General features: G+C 65.3%; 1 protein-coding gene across 1 annotated transcript; it reads left to right on the forward strand.

Annotated features, from left to right (window-relative positions):
• Nucleotides 1-586: 586 nt before the first annotated feature.
• BGN (biglycan) lies at nucleotides 587-14,742 on the forward strand. Its single transcript, XM_027097935.1, has 8 exons — nucleotides 587-729; nucleotides 9,577-9,836; nucleotides 10,099-10,211; nucleotides 10,789-11,002; nucleotides 11,582-11,692; nucleotides 11,974-12,067; nucleotides 12,195-12,333; nucleotides 13,595-14,742. The coding sequence occupies exons 2-8, from the start codon at nucleotides 9,596-9,598 to the stop codon at nucleotides 13,790-13,792; spliced, it is 1,110 nt and encodes a 369-aa protein (XP_026953736.1). The 5' UTR covers nucleotides 587-729; nucleotides 9,577-9,595; the 3' UTR covers nucleotides 13,793-14,742.
• The last annotated feature ends 2,337 nt before the right edge of the window (nucleotides 14,743-17,079 follow it).

Genomic DNA, 17,079 nt, shown 5'->3' on the forward strand with positions numbered 1-17,079 from the left:
CCCTTCCAGAAATCCACAACAGCTGCCACCCTGATCCCTTTCCAGGCTGAGGAAGGCTCAGGACCAAATTCCGGGGCCCCGTCCCTGGACTAGCAATCAGAGGCCACCTGCCCCTGGTCTCCCCTCCACTTCTGCCCTCTCCCTCTCTTCCGCCCGCCCTAACACCCGCAAGCCAGCTCCCGCCCCTCTCTGGGCCTCAGTGGCCCCATCCAGATAGTGGAAAGTTTGAATCTCTGAGGCTGCGCCTGCCCAGAGCCGCCAAGGGTCCTTGTGTGAGTTAGACTGTGTGTCCCTTCACTGTGTGCCCCAGGGTGTAGAGGGGGGGCAGGCAGAGTGGGGGGAGTCCTGGGGGGCGCAAGGGGGAGGGGTGCAGCTAGCCCAGCCGTCTACAAGAAAATTACTCCCTCTGAAGCTGCCAGGGGGGCCGGGAAGCCTGCCCCCTCCCTCCCTCCCTCCCTCCCTCTCTCCCTCCCTCTCCACGCCACCAGCCCCCTCCCTCCTTTCCTCCCTCCCCGCCCCCTCCCCGCCGTCCCCTCCCGTCGTCGGCCCGCCCGCCCAGCCTTTAGCCTCCCTCCCGCCGCTGCCACCGCCTCTGTCTCCCTCTCTCCACGAACTGCCCAGGAGTGAGCAGCTGCTCTCCGACGACCCGACGGACCGACAGACGCACGGACTGCCCGACCCTCAAGACCGCCAACCAGCCAGCCTGTGCCCGCCGCTTCCCCTCCTCAGGTAGGGTCCCCCCCTCCACAAGCCCCGTAGTGTCCCCGCTGTTCCTACGCTGGCCCTGAGCTGCTCTCACTGCCTAACCCCTGGGTCCGCTGCCCCCTCACCGCCCTCTCCCGCCCCTAGGCTGCTTGTGGATTCCCACTGCACGGCTGCAGGCTCCTGGTCCGCGCCCCTTCGTCGCCACCCTGCGGCCCCCTGGGTCCTTGTCCCATTTCTGCGTCTTCTCCCCGCTGTCCTCCAGGCACCTTCTACATCCCCTTCGTTCACCCCTCTGACCTTGCTCGGCTCTGCTCCACATCTGCCCTCTCTGCCTCCCGCCTCGGGGTTCTTCCCCTTGGCCGCTACCCCAGAGCGTCATCCAGGCATGGCTGGGCGGCTGGCACCCTCACTCTGCCAATGGCCCCCTTAGTTCACTGCAAGTCCCGGGTGCACTTTGCACCCGGCCCTGGTTAGGAGGACCTCTGGGCGGCCACCCAAGCTCGTCACTGGGGAGCGGTCCCCACGGCCTGGGGCTAGTCCACGGCGTGGGCTCAGAGACTCGGTTTCCCAGGCACACCCCAGGCTCCCTGCCCAGATATTCCATGCTTACCCACAGGCCAATGCTGTGCCTCCACCTCCTCCCGGGCGAGGTGTGGGTCCACAGAGTCCTGGCTGGGGGGTCCCCGGGCGGGGCTGCCTGGACAGCTCAGTCCTCTCTGCCCCAGAGCCCCCTTGGACTGAGGTTCCAAAGCGGGGTGCAGAAGGAGACTCAGGCAACTGTGCTGTGTTAGCCACAGGCAGGCTTGGCCTGTGGCACCGGAGGGCTTCTGGGGACCACGGGTAGATGCGAGGACACCATCAGCCCAGGATGGGCACCTTTAGGAAGGGGTGAGGTTCAAGAGCTCCCAGGCTAGATGCTCTGTCCCCCAAAGGCCGCCCCCCACTGGTGCCTGGGGGCATCTCAGGAATGGAGAGAGAACTCCAGTTCTGAAACAAAGTGTAGCGACAAGGTTGCCCTCCAGAGCCGTTTGGGAGGGGAGCCGTGGCCCCTGCTGGTCCCACTCCCACCCCATCCATTGTACAGAGGGGGCAACTGAGGCCCAGAGAGGGGCAGGAACCTGCCCACAGTGGCACAGCCAGTCAGGGGCAGAACTGGGGCCAGGACTCAGAGCTCCTGACTGACAAATCCAGGCTATTGACCCCGTAGCATCCAGGGAGCCCGCAAAGTCACTTGCATGTTGACGATGATAGCTTATGGTCAAGTGCAGTGCGTGGGGACTGGAGTGAGAGGGGGCAGGCCCACTGGCCCCGTCCCGCAAGCTCTCAAGATGGCTGGCATGCTGAGGGAAGTGCCGAGGGACCCAGGAGAGGAACAAGGGAGAACGGAGCCCTCTGTCTGGGTGTGCCGCTGAGCATCCTGGAAGGCTGGGGGATGGGAACAGCACCTCGCTGCTCCACGGGCGGGGCGGGGCTGGGGCCTGGGCACCCGGTGGTGAGAGCTTCCCGCGTTGCTCCGCTGAGTGCAGCAGAAGGCCCGGGGTCCTCCAGGGCAGGGTGCTGGGTGGGGCGGGCGGGGCAGACCTCGCCCAGGCCAGGGAGATCGTTCTCACGCAGCTGAAGTCTTCGTAAGGGCCACTCAGGTTGCCGATTCGGTGGCCAGTCCTGCCCTCTGGGGGCTCCTGCTTCTGTGAGCTCACCCCTCCCTGGCCGGCCAGCTCTCCACGAGGTAGGGACTGACTGAGATTGAGACCAGCTGGAGATGCTCAGGCCCCCCTCGGTGCCACCCACACCCTGGGAAGGCTGGCGGTTCGGCAGAGGCGCCTTTCTGTGCAACTTCCGGTGTCCGGCTGCCGTGGGCCAGCGTGGGTGAACCTCTCAGGGCAGTTCTCTGTGTGTGCATCGAAAGGAAGCCATGGCACTGTCTCCGAGCCGCCAAGACCGGGCGGTGGGAAGAAGGCTGGGAGCAGGGAGGGCCCCCACGGCGAGGCAGCAACCGGCCCACCTTCACGTCCCAGGACCCGGCTCACAGAGGGCATTAACCGTCCGACCGCTTTTATGCCCTGCCCTGGAGCAGGGACCAGGGACCCCACTATGTCGATGGGGAGTCCGCGGCCCAGCCCCTTCACCAATGGGTCTGGTGGCAGTTCTGTACCAGCTCATTTTAGGGGCCCAGAAATCTGGGGTGCTGGCCCTCTGACTGTCATGCAGGGTGACATGCAAGCATTGGCCCCAATTTCTCCCCAATCCCATCAGTGGCCCTGGCCCATCAGAGGAGCGTGAATGGGGAAGGACCGGAAGAGAGGGTGTGTTCCTAAGACAAGAAAGCAGTTCCTTTCTTTAGCAACATTCCTTAGTCATTCAGGACCACAGAGCATCCCTTCCAGCACCACCGGCGTCGAGTCCCAGAGGAGGGATCTGTCATGAGCCCCTTCCCAGGCCCACCCGCCACCAGCTCTCCTCCACTCCCTGGAGAAGCCCCAAGGAGACAGGCCTGTCCCAGCCATCACTTGTCCTTGGCCTCCTGGGGATGCAGCCTGAGGCCGTGGCCGGCCCCAGGGCCAGCCTTGGAGCACGTGAGCTGCGGGGCGGCAGCCCAGCTCCCAGACTCCCAGTAGGGCCCGGCGCTGTCTGGCTCGCCTCCGGGCAGGGCCCCAGTCCCAGCTCGGGGCCTCCAGAGCCCCACCTGCTAGGCCACTGGGCTGTTTGCCCTTTCAATGGCATGTCTGGAGCCCCTCTCCTTCCCTGCCAACACCCTGGATTGTTAGAAAGTTCTTCCCCAGGGTTGGAGAGCTTGGTCCCTGCCCTGAGCTGCCCACCCCTCCCTGTGCCTGTCGGCCCTGCTGGTGGGAGGGGACACACCAGCCCAAGGGCTTAGCTCAAATCCTGGGGCTAGAGGGTGATGGTGACTGTCCTGGGGCGCCCTGCTGTGAGCATAGGGTGGGGGTGAACATGGGCCCCCTCTGGAGGCAGGCACCCCCGGGCCCTGCCAGCTCTGCCCCCTCTTGTCCTGTCAGCTGGTGCCCGGGGCACTCAGTTCTCCTCCCACTCCTCTGTCCCCTCTGCTCACATACTGGGGCCCACACCTGATCACCCACGAAACCTTTTCTGTGAATCCTATCTTCAAGGAAGCCAGTGCGGGGAGAGGCAGAGGTGCCTGCGCTGGGAGGACGGAGACGGAGTCTGCTTAGTCCTGCCCCAGGCCAGAGGCTAACTGGTAGCCCTAGAGCCAGGCCCTTCTCCAGGCTTCCAAAACCAGTTTCCCAGTGCTCCCTGGGGCTGTGGTTCATCTCCCCACCTTCCAGATGGAAGGTTCTGGGGTGAAAGCCCTCCCCTCACCTGGAGTCCCCAGCCCCAGGGTCCCCCAGGACTTCCTTCACGCCCTCTGGGACTCTGTTTGGCTTGTCCCCCACCCTCTCTACTCTGGGGTGGGGCAGCTCCTGGGTGCCTATGGGAGCTGCCCACTTGCCCACACGCCACCAGCCTCAGCTCCTCCAGAGGCTGCTCGGCCCCCATAGCAGTCCGCAGAGCAGCCCAGCTCGCGCTCATTGGCAGGCTGGTATCGCTGACGTTCCCAAGCCCAGTGGAGGTGCCAGGGACTCAGACGACTCATGCCTGCCCCTCCCCATGGTGACACATCGTTCAGGTTTAGGGGACTGGGGCTTTACCCGGCCTCCTCACAGCCAGCTCTCGTGATCCACGGCGTCTGAAGGCCAAACTCGGCAGAAACCCCAGCCTGGAGCAGAGCTGCAGGACAAGGGGCAGCGGGCTGGGGGTGGCCCCAGGTTCCATGCGACTCAAGCGGCCCCTGCTTCTCCCCCACCAGCTGCCTCTGGGTGGCTCAGATGGCCAAGAGGGACACAGCAGTCAGAGGCCCGAGTGGCCATGGGATCGGGGATTTGGGGAACAAAACTAGGACCTGAAGGAGAGGGGCAGAGGGCAGACAGGACCTCAGGCTCTGGGAACCAGGCTGAGAGCATCTCCCTGTGGGGTCTGGCACCTGCTGGGACCTAAAATGCTTGGGGGAACCTCCCGGGCCAGGCTGGGATGATGGCTTTTCCAGGCCACTTCTGTGCAGCTGGAGGCGGAGGCAGAGGGGCTGGGGCTGGCCTGATGGGTGCGCTGGGGCCGAGGAGGGGCATCTGGCCCCGCGGGCTGAGGGGAGCTATGGATGGTGGCAGTCAGAGAGAGACGCCATGTTTCTAGAGGATTCGTGATGCAAGCCAGGGGGCGCAGGACCCACAGGGCAGGGCCCTGCTTTCCGTCAGTGTCACCTCCCAGCCAGAGTGGGGGAGATGCAAGGAGTCTTCTGCAGGGACCGGGGGCTGGTTCGGCCCCCTGTGCAACCCAGGGAGTTCGGGATTCTGTGACTTTGGGCTCTGCAGCAAAGTCTGCGGGGGCAGAGGGTGGGGCAGGGCACGTGTGCCCCCTCTCCCATTTCCTCACAGTGTGGCCTTGGGCAGGAGTTTCCTGCTGGTCCTCAGGAGGGCTGTGCTAAGAAATCCCTTGAGTGCCCTGTCCCACCCTGGGAAGGGATAGAACACCTTCCCCCGCCCTCAGGGTTTCTGCAGCGAGCCTTCGGGGGTGCGGGGGGGGGGGCAGGGCACCCAGCAGCCCAGGACCCCCAGCTGACCTGGCTCATCTGCCGCCTGACTCAGGCATGGCAGAAGGCCGGCACTGGAACCGCCAGCCTTCTGGAGGTTTCCCAGAAGGCTGGGGGTGGAGGTGATGGCTGTCCTCAAGGCTGTGGGGAGAGACGTCCGGCCTGGTCAGTACCGGCCGCCTAGCCACTTCCCCGGTGCCAGCACTCTGCAGCAGACGGGCTGGCTCCCTGTTGGCCTCCGACACCCACATCCAAGTCAAGTCTGTCCCTGAAGGCTGCAGGGGCACAGGACCCAGCTCTGTCCGGTCACCTCAGCAGTGCCAAGACCCCAGCAGGGAGGAGCGCCCTGGCCAGCCACGCCTGGATGTCTGCTCCCCTCGTAGCTGGAAGGCGTGCCGAGGCCGTGGCGGTGGGCTCGGGGTGGCTGGCGAGCAGACACCGATGGCGCGGGGCTCAGGGCCCACCCCAACCCCTGCAGCCACGACCCCAACGCGCGTAAGCCTCAGGAGACCCACGGATGGTGCACGTCTCCTCTCTCGGGGCCCGGGAGGGAGGCGGCGAGCAGCCGGGCGTCAGCTCGCAGAGCAGAGCTCTGGGCAGCGCCCCTGCCTCTGGCCTGCTAGTAGAAGCTGGGCCTCAAAGGCTTTGGCGGACAGAGGGGAGGGGGGAAGCGCAACCCGCAGTCCCAGGGACCACGGGCCCGCGCGTCCGGGTTCAGGTCGGGCTGCTCAGAGGGGCCAGACATCCGGGCCGAGGCTGCGGAACAGCGTCAGGCGTCCGGCATCTGCGACTTGGCAGCCGCGGGCCGCACATCTGCAGGCGAGCTCCCAGGGCCTGCCAGACCTCAGGCCCGCTCCCGCCGCCCTTGGCCTGGCCTGAATGCCTGGCACGGCCCCTCCGTGTTCTCAGGGGCTGCCAGTGTGTCTTGTTTGGCTGTGACCTGGAGCAGTCCCAGTTGGAGGACTGTGCTGGCTTTCAGAGGGCCAGACAAGGAGAGCCCTATTGGGTGGGCGGCCCTCACTCCAACCTGTGGGCGCGGCGCGAGGCCTCACCGCCATCACCGCTTCTTTCCTTCGCTCTGAGGAGGAGGGACCCATCCAGCTCAGAGAACACTTTGATGGGGCTCGAGGCTGCCTGAAGTCCTTGGGGACACGCCCAGGAGGCCCAGAGGCCTGGGTAGTGTGGGAGGTGGGGCTGGCGGGACTTGCCGTGGGTCTCACAGTACCTGTCCGTGGGGGCTCCCGCTTCCGGGGCTGAGGGCCCACCCCCCTCCTGCACGTGTGTGCGGTGGGAGGGACCCGGTGTGAGGTGGGGGGAGGCAGCCCTGCAGCTCCGCTTCCTCCCCCAGCCTCTGTGCCCTGCCCACACTCAGCCGGCGGGCCAGAGAACTCCATCACCCCCGGCTCCTTCTGGGTCTGTTGCGGCCCCCGGGGGCTCGGTGTCCAGTCGGCCCCCTCCACTCTGCACAGTTCTGGCCGCTGAGTCTCCTGCCAGCTCTCCGCGGGGAAAGCAGGGCTGTGCCGGAAAGTGCGCCAGCCTGCCCACTGCCTGGGCCCAGCCAGGAGCCGGGTGAAACCAGCCAGACCTTGTCCTGTGCTGTCACGGGGCCCTGGGGTGGGGCCTCCAAGTCCTCAGCCTCCCTCCCCCCAGAGTGAGCCTGCACTAGAGCCAGCCCTTCCCCTCTCTCAGCCACTCTGTGGGGCCCCAGACGCAGCGACATCAGAATATCAGGCACGGCGGCCCGGAGCGGCTCACCTCCTCCAGGGCCTCCGTCCCCCACGGAGGGTCCCGTGAGCCCACTTGGGGCCCCAGTGGCTAGTCCTGCCCTGGTTGGCCTTCCCAGCGCCTGTCCATCCTCCCCCGTGGTGGAGGGGCCAGATGCGGGTGGAGGCGCCCCGTGGAGGCCCCCAGACCTTCCCGGTCCCACCAGGCTGGAAGAGCCCTGTCTGCGCCCACCGCCCCCCGAAGCCTCCCCCCGGCCTGGCCAGACCAGCCCCCTGCCCCCCTTGTCCAGGTGGACGGTGGATCCCAGAGCCTCCCAAGGATCCTGCCGGGCGTTCCAGCCCTGACTCACCCCCCCCCCCCCCCCCCCGCCATGAGGCAGTGGCTTTGGCAGGAGTGCCAGGCCGGGGGGCAGTCCCCTCCCTCTCGTCCCGTCATCCTCGCCTTCCTGTCCTCTCCGCTGCTCTTCCTCCGCGCAGCCCTGGGTGTCCAGCAGCCCCTGGGCAGGGGCCCTGCGCCACAGCGGCAAGCCTGGGAGGCCTAGGCCCACCCTGCTTTGCCCTGGGGTTTGCGAACTCGTGGGAAGAAGGAGGGACTCATGGTCCAGGAGGCCAGCCCAGGGCCTTCTCCCAACTCTTCACCAAGGCCCTCTAGGGGCTCCCCAGGTCCCACTGGGCCAGCCTGGGGCTGGCAGGACCTGGAGTGTCATCATGAGCTCTCAAGGCTTGCAGGAGCCAGGGAGGCTGGGCGCTCCCCCAGCATGAGGGACCCTCACTTTGTTGTGTGACTGCGGCAGGCAGGCAGCTTTTCTGGGGCTGGCTCCGCAGCTGCGTCTGATGAACAGCACCCTGGGCCCCCGGCCGCTGCCTGCCAAGCAGACTGCGGCCCCAGCTGCCAGAAAGGCTGCTCCGGCCCCTCTCGCTGGCAGCTGCAGCTCTGTCCTCAGGATGGTGGGAGCCAGGACAGGCCACGTGCCCAGCTCAGTGGGGGGCCTGAGGAGTGCGAGAGGGGCGGCAAGATGGGGATCAATGGGAACCCGAGGTGCAGAGCTGCTGCGCCCACGTCTGGAGGTGGCCGCAGCTCCCAACCCCCGCCTGCTGGTGGGAGGACTCTGGGGCAGCAGTGCCCACCCTCCCCAGGCGGCCAGTCCAGCCCCAGGTCAACCGGGCCTGTCGGGGGCCTCCTTCCCCCTTTGCAGCCGGCTATCAGGCTCGGGGGGCTCACCCAGCCCCACTGAAGCCCCGAACAGCCTTTCCCCTGGCCAAGATGGGCCCCGAGTGAGGGCCTCCCTGGGGTGGGGCTGCTTCACGTCTGCACCCGGGGCAACCGCAGACACCCCGCGCCTGGGAGACAAGCAGGGCAGGTGCACTTATTCCTCTATAACATGGGAAAATGAGGCTGGGGCTTTCCCAGGAAAGCAGGTAGCTGGGGGTGGTAGGAGAGGCAGGGACTCCAGCCTCCTCCTGGGCACTGCCTTTCAGCAGAGGAGCCTCTGGACAAGCCTGAACCTGCCCGCCACCCTGGCAGCAGCCTGCTCCCCTCTGGTGGCCTCTCCAGGGGCCCGGGGCCGTGGGCAGAAGGAAGGGTGGGAGCAGAGGCGGGAGCCCTGGGGCTCTGCGGGCTGAGCCAGGGGACGGCTCACGAGCCAGGGGAAGGCTCATGGGCCAGGGGAGGAAGCCACAGCCCAGGGGAGCAGAGGCGGGGTGGGGGGGGGCAAGGGACGCCCCTTCCATGTCCAGGATTCCACGCATGGCCTGGGAGAATGCCCCTCTCCTCACCTTCCCTCCAGGGCTGGCCCAGCCTTCTACCCAACGTGCCCAGCCTGGTGCCTTGGCCTCTTGACTCTTAGAGAAATGTGGGTGTGCTGCAAGGGGGGCTCAGGCAGGAAAGGAAGCGACTTGTGGTCACCTGAGTCAGCCCTGAGCACGCTCACACTGCCCTGAGCATGTGGGAGTGGCCGGGCCACAGTGGTTTCTTTAAATCTGAATTCCTCAAAGCCTGTGGGCGGCAAATGGCTGGGTTTCCCTCTCCGCCTCCTCCACTAGCCTCAGTGACCCCCCAGGCAGGCTGTAGCTGACTCAGTGGCTGGTGCGTGAGTGTGTGTGCGCTTGCGTGAGTGTGTGCTTGTGTGAGTGTGTGTGTGCGCTTGCGTGTGTTTGCGTGAGTGCTTGCGTGAGTGTGTGCGCTTGCGTGTGTGCTTGCGTGTGTTTGCGTGTGTGTGCGCTTGCGTGAGTGTGTGTGTGCGCTTGCGTGAGTGTGTGTGTGCACTCGCGTGAGCGTGTTGGAGGGGTACAGACTCACCACCTGGGAAGACACAGTGCTGCCCACTGAGGCCAAGTCCTGTCCGGAGTCTCCTGCCCACCCACACCTCCCTCCCGGCCCCTACAGCCCAGGGCCTGGCTGCACCCGTGAGGGGTGAGGGGCGAGGGACACGAGGCCAACACGTGCAGAACCCCAGCCCCCCGGGCTCGGGACGGTAGCCAGGCAAGGGCCCAGAAGATGGGCGTGGGCGCCAGCTGGGCACTCCTGATGGCCTCTCCTCACCCCAGTCTCGCAGGCACACCCACCATGTGGCCCCTGTGGCCTCTTGCGGCCCTGCTGGCCCTGAGCCAGGCTCTGCCCTTTGAGCAAAAAGGCTTCTGGGACTTCACCCTGGACGACGGGCTGCCCATGTTGAACGACGAGGAGGCTTCAGGCGCCGACACGACCTCGGGCATCCCAGACCTGGACTCCCTCCCTCCCACCTACAGCGCCATGTGCCCTTTCGGCTGCCACTGCCACCTGCGGGTCGTTCAGTGCTCCGACCTGGGTCAGTCCAGTGGGGTGGACGTGGAAGCGTGAGGGTGGGGAGGGGGTGACCCCAAGCCAGCTCGGGAATCCTGGTTTCAGTGTGGGAGGGTGTCCACTGGTCTGCTTGCAAGCAGGCGGGGAGCGAGAAGCCCCTCCGTCTGCCGACTCTGGCGCTGGCCCACTGGCGGCGGAGTCCCTGCGTGCACGCGAGTCCCTGAGCTCCGCGCCACGCTGGGGTCATGGCCATGGCTCACACTGGTGACGGTGGTGCCGGCCCCCAGGTCTGAAGGCTGTGCCCAAAGAGATCTCGCCCGACACCACTCTGCTGGACCTGCAGAACAACGACATCTCCGAGATCCGGAAGGATGACTTCAAAGGCCTCCAGCATCTCTATGTAAGCCCACCCTGGCCCTTCCAAGGGGCTACAAGGAGGTGGCAGGCCCGCAGCATGGGGGGTTGGGTCCATATGGGTGTGGGCACATACTTGTGGAGTGCGAGAGGGGACCGGAGACCTGGGGAGTCCTGAGAGCGGTCTGGAGGCGGCTGTGGTGGGAGTGCCCAGGGTCACAGGGCACATGTGCAGGTGTCAGCAGCCGTAAGTGCAGGACAGGATCACTCAGCCCAATTCCCTTCTTGACTGAAAACTTTTCATCTTATTGACTCCTCCCAGCAACACAGTGAGAAAAGATTTCATTGTAGCCAGGGTGCAAGTGGGGAAACTGGGACACAGAGGAGCGGCAGGCTGCGCTAAGCAGCAGTGGTATTGCTGGGCCTGAGCGCCAGCTCCCCGATCTGCACTCTGCCCAGGAGCACAGACGGATCTCCTGGAGGCTGAGCTGGGGCTCAAACATCTGTAAAGTCCTGACAACTGCTAATCGCGAATCGCTAGCTCAGGTGGCAGGGATGGGGGAGAGGAGAAGGCGGGCAGGTAGGGGGCCGGGGCCTTCACCTCAGCACGCGTGCTGCCTCAGGCCCTGGTCCTGGTGAACAACAAGATCTCCAAGATCCACGAGAAGGCCTTCAGCCCCCTGCGGAAGCTGCAGAAGCTCTACATCTCCAAGAACCACCTGGTGGAGATCCCTCCCAACCTGCCCAGCTCCCTGGTGGAGCTCCGCATCCACGACAACCGCATCCGCAAGGTGCCCAAGGGCGTGTTCAGTGGGCTGCGCAACATGAACTGCATCGGTGAGCGAGATCCCACCAGTGGCGTCGTCACCCGTCCCCGGCGGTGGCAGTGGATGGGGGAGGAGGGTCAAAGGGGGGGCTCTGCCAGCCAGGGCAGCTGGGTGCTGGGCTGTCCAGGACAGCCATGGACCAGCCGGCTGGGCCTCACGGTACTTTCTGGAAGCTTGTCTAGGAGCACACCCCAGAGCTGCCAAGGGAAGGTGAAGAGAAACTCAGGGCCCATAGGGAAAGGGAAGGGAAAGGGCCAGTGCAACCAGCCAGCCAGCCAGCCAGGGGCTGGGCGGGCGGGGGAGCCCGGCCTTGATTCCTGTCTCCCCTCCCTTTCTCCGTGCTCCCTCTGCCCCCTAAGGCTGATGCCAGGCCCAGTGCCCTTGGGAGTTAGTGGCCTTGAACAGCGAGGAGTTTGCATTCAGTCCATTAGCGTTAGTAACTTAGCGGCACTGCTTTCAGGGAGAGATGGGGGAGCGGGTAATCAGCAGGGCCCACTAGGCCAGCCCAAGCCAGGCAGCCGACAGGCTCTGGGGGCGTGCGGGCAGATGCCCAGCCCTGGCTCCAGGGCTGAGGGGGCCTCTCTCCTAGAGATGGGTGGGAACCCCCTGGAGAACAGTGGCTTTGAACCTGGAGCTTTCGATGGCCTGAAGCTCAACTACCTGCGCATCTCTGAGGCTAAGCTCACTGGCATCCCCAAAGGTAGGAAGTCAGCCCTTGCTTCCCACACTACCTGGCCTTCGGAGCACACATGGATACAGGTGGGGGGCCTGGAGCCATCTGGAGGCACCCAGTCAACTCAGGGAGGGCTTTGGCTGCCCCTCTCCCCACCTGGGGCAGAGCTAGGGTCTCTGCTCCACCAAGCGTGGGACCGTGCACACACACACACACACACACACACACACACACACACACACAGCATCAGCCCACACACGTGGCCTCCCCTCCTGCATTCAGCCCAGAGCATCCTCTTTTCCTGGCAGACCTCCCCGAGACCCTGAATGAACTCCATCTGGACCACAACAAAATCCAGGCAATCGAGCTAGAGGACCTGCTCCGCTACTCAAAGCTGTACAGGTGGGCTGGGGGTCTGGGGGTCTGGGGGCACTGGGGCGACTGGGGGGGCTGGGGGCCTGAGTCCTCACAGTGCCGTGCGGCCTGCGGGCCCCACCACACCTTCTTTTTCTCATCCGCCCCTTCGCAGGCTGGGCCTGGGCCACAACCAGATCCGCATGATTGAGAATGGGAGCCTGAGTTTTCTGCCCACCCTGCGGGAGCTGCACTTGGACAATAACAAGCTGTCCAGGGTGCCTGCTGGCCTTCCGGACCTCAAACTCCTCCAGGTGAGAGCCAGGGAGTGGGCAGCCCCTCAGCCCATGGCCCTCCTTGCTCAGGCCCAGCACGTGTGGGGTCTGGGTACAGAGCGGAATGGGACCTCGCTGCAAAGGAGCAGGCTCAGGGATCCCTCCTTCAGCGCCAATCACCTGCACTGAGGGAGGAGAGGGGCAGGTGGGGATGCCGCTGTGGACAGCAGGGAGGGCGGGCCCGGGGCAGCGAGGTCGTGAGGGAAGAGCAGGTTTCTCAGGTGGGTGCAACACCTGCAAGGTGCGGCCGGGCCCACGAGGTGAGGGAACAGTCTGGGCACGGGGTACACAGATCTGTGGCAAGACAGGGACAGCCCAGGGCACGAAGTGGGCTGATGAGGGATACAAGGCCTGGCCTGGGGCTCTCTCAGGGGCCCTACCCCCAGTTTGGCTGTCAGCCACATGGATGAACTTGGCCGTACTCGGCCCTGCTCTGGACCTCAGTTGCTGCTTCCAACCCATTCACACGTGCCAGGAGACCCGCCATTCTCGCGGGCTGGCCAGTCAGAGCCGAGTACACCGGAGCCCGCCTGAGCCCGGCGTGGGGACCGCCCACCTGCAGCGGCAGCGCGCCCCTGGCCAAGCCGAGAGCGCCCTCTAGCAGCCGTGTCCTTGCCGCCTCTAGAGGGCGCCGCTGCAGTCTGAGCGCCTCCCTGCCGTCATTGGGTCCTCCCTCCCTGACCCTCCTGTCCCACAGCATGTGGCTTCAGGGAGCTGGGGGAGCGGGGGAGGAGGAGGCTCTTTCTCCTCTCACGCCCCTGGGGCTCTGGACTGGGAGGCTGCTTCCCTGGGGGCAGACCCACAGCCCAGGAAACCCAGAGGGAGGGCCAGGGACTTTATGTGAGCCCAACGTGCCATCCTTCCCGCATCGACAGTCCCACCCCACCACTCGTGCCCCACGTACCCCTCACCTCACACCCACACCCCCCAAGCTCCCCATCCCAGCACCCAGTCACACACCAGTGCCTTAAGGCGGGCCAGCACCCGCCCAACAACCATACCGAAGCCTCAGTTTGCTCCTCCAGACCATGGGAGGATCACCTCCACGCCCTCAAAGGGCCGTGTGGATGCAAAACAATGAAACGTGGCCCATGAGGCGGCGGGGCGGGACTCAGCCGGGAGGGAGGGCACCAGCCCTCGGGGTTCTGCCCTCCGCTTGGCCTACCCAGGCAGGGCAGACGCAGGCAGGGGGGTTGGGGCGACTGGGCCACCGCCCTGAGCCACACCCCTCTGCCCCCAGGTGGTCTATCTGCACGCCAACAACATCACCAAGGTGGGCGTCAATGACTTCTGCCCAGTGGGCTTCGGGGTCAAGCGAGCCTACTACAACGGCATTAGCCTCTTCAGCAACCCCGTGCCCTACTGGGAGGTGCAGCCGGCCACCTTCCGCTGCGTCACTGACCGCCTGGCCATCCAGTTTGGCAACTACAAAAAGTAGAGGTGGCGGCAGCCACCAAGGTGGCCTGGGCGGGGCCTCTGGGGAGCACAGCGGATGTCCTGAGGGGGGAAGCAAAGCAAGGGAGCGAAGCCAGTGCTCAGCTGCACCCGACCCAGCCCCGCCCTTGATCCCCAACCCCCTCGTTGCCACCCAACATCCTTGCCCTGGCTCCCAAGTGTGCAGGTGAGGCGTGAGGCCTGGCCCCCATCACACGCCCCTTAGCTTCAGAGCTGCCCCTGCTCCCCCATCATGACCACGCAGAGGTGCCCCCACGAAGCTTTCTTCCCATTCACCCCAAAACCAAATTGTCTGAGGCTCCAGTCCAAGGAAAATGGTCCCTGGGTCTGGGGGGCCAGGGATGGAGACAGCGGACCCCGCTGAGCCCACCCTACCTGCCGGGCACACATCCCTCCTCGGCCTGGCCTGCTACCCTTCTCCTCCCATGCCCGCTGGCATCCTTCTGTGAGTTCACGGCCATCCATCCCAGCCTGTTTGCTCTACCGGCCCCTGGATCAGTCCTCTCCATCTCTCTCTGTTTCTCCGTCTGTCCCTCCCTCGTCTTCCCTCTCGTCTCTCACATCCTTGGGCTGGGTCTGGTCTCTGTCTCGCTGGGCTTCTGCCCAGCCCCTACCCAGGTGGGCTGCGGTGGGGGACAGCTGCCCCCCCACCCCACCCAGGCCTCGCCCCCAAGCCTGGATGATCCAGCAACCACGCGCTCCACAGGCCACGTGCTCCCAGGGGGAGCATTGGACTCAGCCAGGCCCTGAGAGTCTGTCCCCCGGGAGGGGCCCAGCACCCCGCAGAGTCCCCAGCACGCTCCTCACTGCCCCCCTTTCCCCCACGACGGCTAGGTCTCCCCTCCCGTGGCCTTCCAGCCCCTGGGGTAGCAAGGAGGGGCTGCTTCTGAGGTCGGTTGTTGTCTTTCAATTAAAGAAACACTGTGCAACACGGCTGCGTGTGCAGCCTCTCGGGGTGGACTGGGGACCCAAAGGAAACGGGAGCCACGAGGGTCTGCTGTGGCTGGCGCCCAGGTTCCGCCTCTCCGTGCCCCATCGGAGCCCTGAGCTGCCTGTTCGCTGCTTTCCCTGACTTCAGTGGGGAGCACCCCCAGGCTCAGGGCTGGACCAGAAGGCCCCAGGCTGCCCCCTTCCCGTCCCTTCTAGTCACTTCTGTTGCCCCGGCTATCCTCAGACTGGGCTCCTGCAGCAGGGCCGGCTGAGGTGGCATCTGCCCTCCCAGAGTGGAGTGTCTGCCAAGCAGCCGCTGGCTGAAGGGCACCAGGCCAGAAACTCCCCCCAACCGAGCGGGAGCCGGGAAACCCTAGGGGCCCCTGCCCGCCTCAATGGGGTTTGGGGGCTCAGCACAATACCGGATTTTGGCTGTGGTCAGAGCTGTGTGCCACACCTGTGTCAGCACCAGGGGGCGCACTCCTGTACTGGCTTGGTCTGGGCTCTCAGCGCAGCGACCACCCAGTAGGTCACCCTGTGCGCAGGTCGCAGCGTGTGGGTGCCGGTTCCCAAGAGAGGATCCAGGGCACAGCCCGTGAAGCCTGGGGACATAGGTCTGCCCCGGAAAGGGAGTAGGGGGGGAAACAGTCCCCCAAGAAATGCCCCTTGGATGGCAAGCCCAGCGGGCTAAGCAGGAGACAGGCTATGGCCTGGCTGCTCTTCCCTCGTCGTACACAAGGGGCCTCTGCCCCAGGTGATGGGATCCAGGGCTTCCCTGAGCAGCCGTGGGCCACCAACGAAAATAGAGCAGGCGGGGCCGCCAGGAGTGCCAGCCCAGGAGAGAAGGAGCCCAGAGGCACCACGTGCTGGCTCCGTGCACAGAACCCTTCCGCCTGGCCCGGCCCTGGGGCACCCGGCGTCCCCAGATTTCTCCTTTTGGGGATGGGAGGCACCACTCAGTGTGGTGGCCCAGCAATAGAATGTCACCCGTTGGCATCACAGCACTATTCTGGGCCGTGTGTTCCACGGCCCGGCAATCTCTGCTGAGCTGGGCAGGCTCAGGGCAAGGGCACTGGCGGGGGTCCAGGAGTCAGGGCCTCGGTCAAGTCCCCTCGCTGGTGGGAGGAGGGGCAGCCGGCACAGGGCCTGGCGGAGACAGAAACACGGAGCCCTCGGGCTGTTTCTCTGCGGGCAGCTCTGGGCACCGGACCCTGTGGATCGCTGCCTTCCCTCCAGGCTTGCTGCCCTTCCTCTCCTCCCTGCCTCCCTCTTACTCTGGGACACCAGTGCCACGACACGCTGGTGGGACCGGTGTAATAATGCTGGTAGGCACAGAGGAGAACCCTGTGGTTGGGCCCCAGGGAAGGTGTCCCGTAGGCCCGGTGGGTCACACACATGAGAGGGGACAGCGCCATGCGGGCATGACCCACACCCTGCCAGACCCAGGGGACCACTCAGGCCCCACTGCAGGCGCCGCGGAGTTGAACAGGGCCGCACCCCACGAGGGCCTGGGGATCATGGTTGGAAAGGAGGTCTCCGTACCCAGAGCACTTGGTCAAAGACAAATGACCCTGGGCGGGGGGGACTTCCCTGGTGGCACAGTGGTTAAGAATCCACCTGCCAATGCAGGGGACACAGGATCGAGCCCTGGTCCTGGAAGATCCCACATGCCGTGGAGCAACTGAGCCCGTGCGCCACAACTACTGAGCCTGCGCTGTAGAGCCCACGAACCACAACTACTGAGCCCACGCGCCTAGGGCCCGTGCTCCGCAGCAAGAGAAGCTGCCGCAATGAGAAGCCCGCGCACCGCAGCGAAGAGTAGCCCCCGCTCGCTGCAACTAGAGAAAGCCCGCGCGCAGTCAAAAGAAAAAAGGCAAACGGCCCACTTAGCCTCACTCTGGTACCGAGTGTGTTGCAGACTATGAGATGATAGTAATAACAAAAGTTGAGACTGACTGGCCTTTGAAAAAAGCCTATGGCAACATCTCTGTCAGCCAACAGTCCCTCGTGTACACTTCCCCATATGCCTTATACACCACGCAAGGCTCCTCCCTGCGGAGCCCAGGGCCCAGCTGCGGTCCCAGGAAGCCCCAGGTGGCAGAGCTGCAGGGGACTGGGGTGCTCTGCTGTGAGCTGTGGGCAGGTGGATGGGCGAAGGGGTGTGCAGTCCCAAAGCCTCGGTAACCCCGCGGGAAAGGGGCAGGAAAGATGGGGGAGGGGCCAGGTCCAGTCGACCTTGAATTGAGTAGGAGCCTGCACTTGGGTGCACGTTGGACGTGGGGCGAGAGTTAGGGAGTGGGCAGGGTGGGGTGTGGCACCCCCGGGGCCTGGAGAATGCCC

Source organism: Aethalodelphis obliquidens, unplaced genomic scaffold (genome assembly GCF_003676395.1).
Source record: "Aethalodelphis obliquidens isolate GAN/ISIS:26980383/991018 unplaced genomic scaffold, ASM367639v1 scaffold118, whole genome shotgun sequence".
Lineage (NCBI taxonomy): Eukaryota > Metazoa > Chordata > Mammalia > Artiodactyla > Delphinidae > Aethalodelphis > Aethalodelphis obliquidens.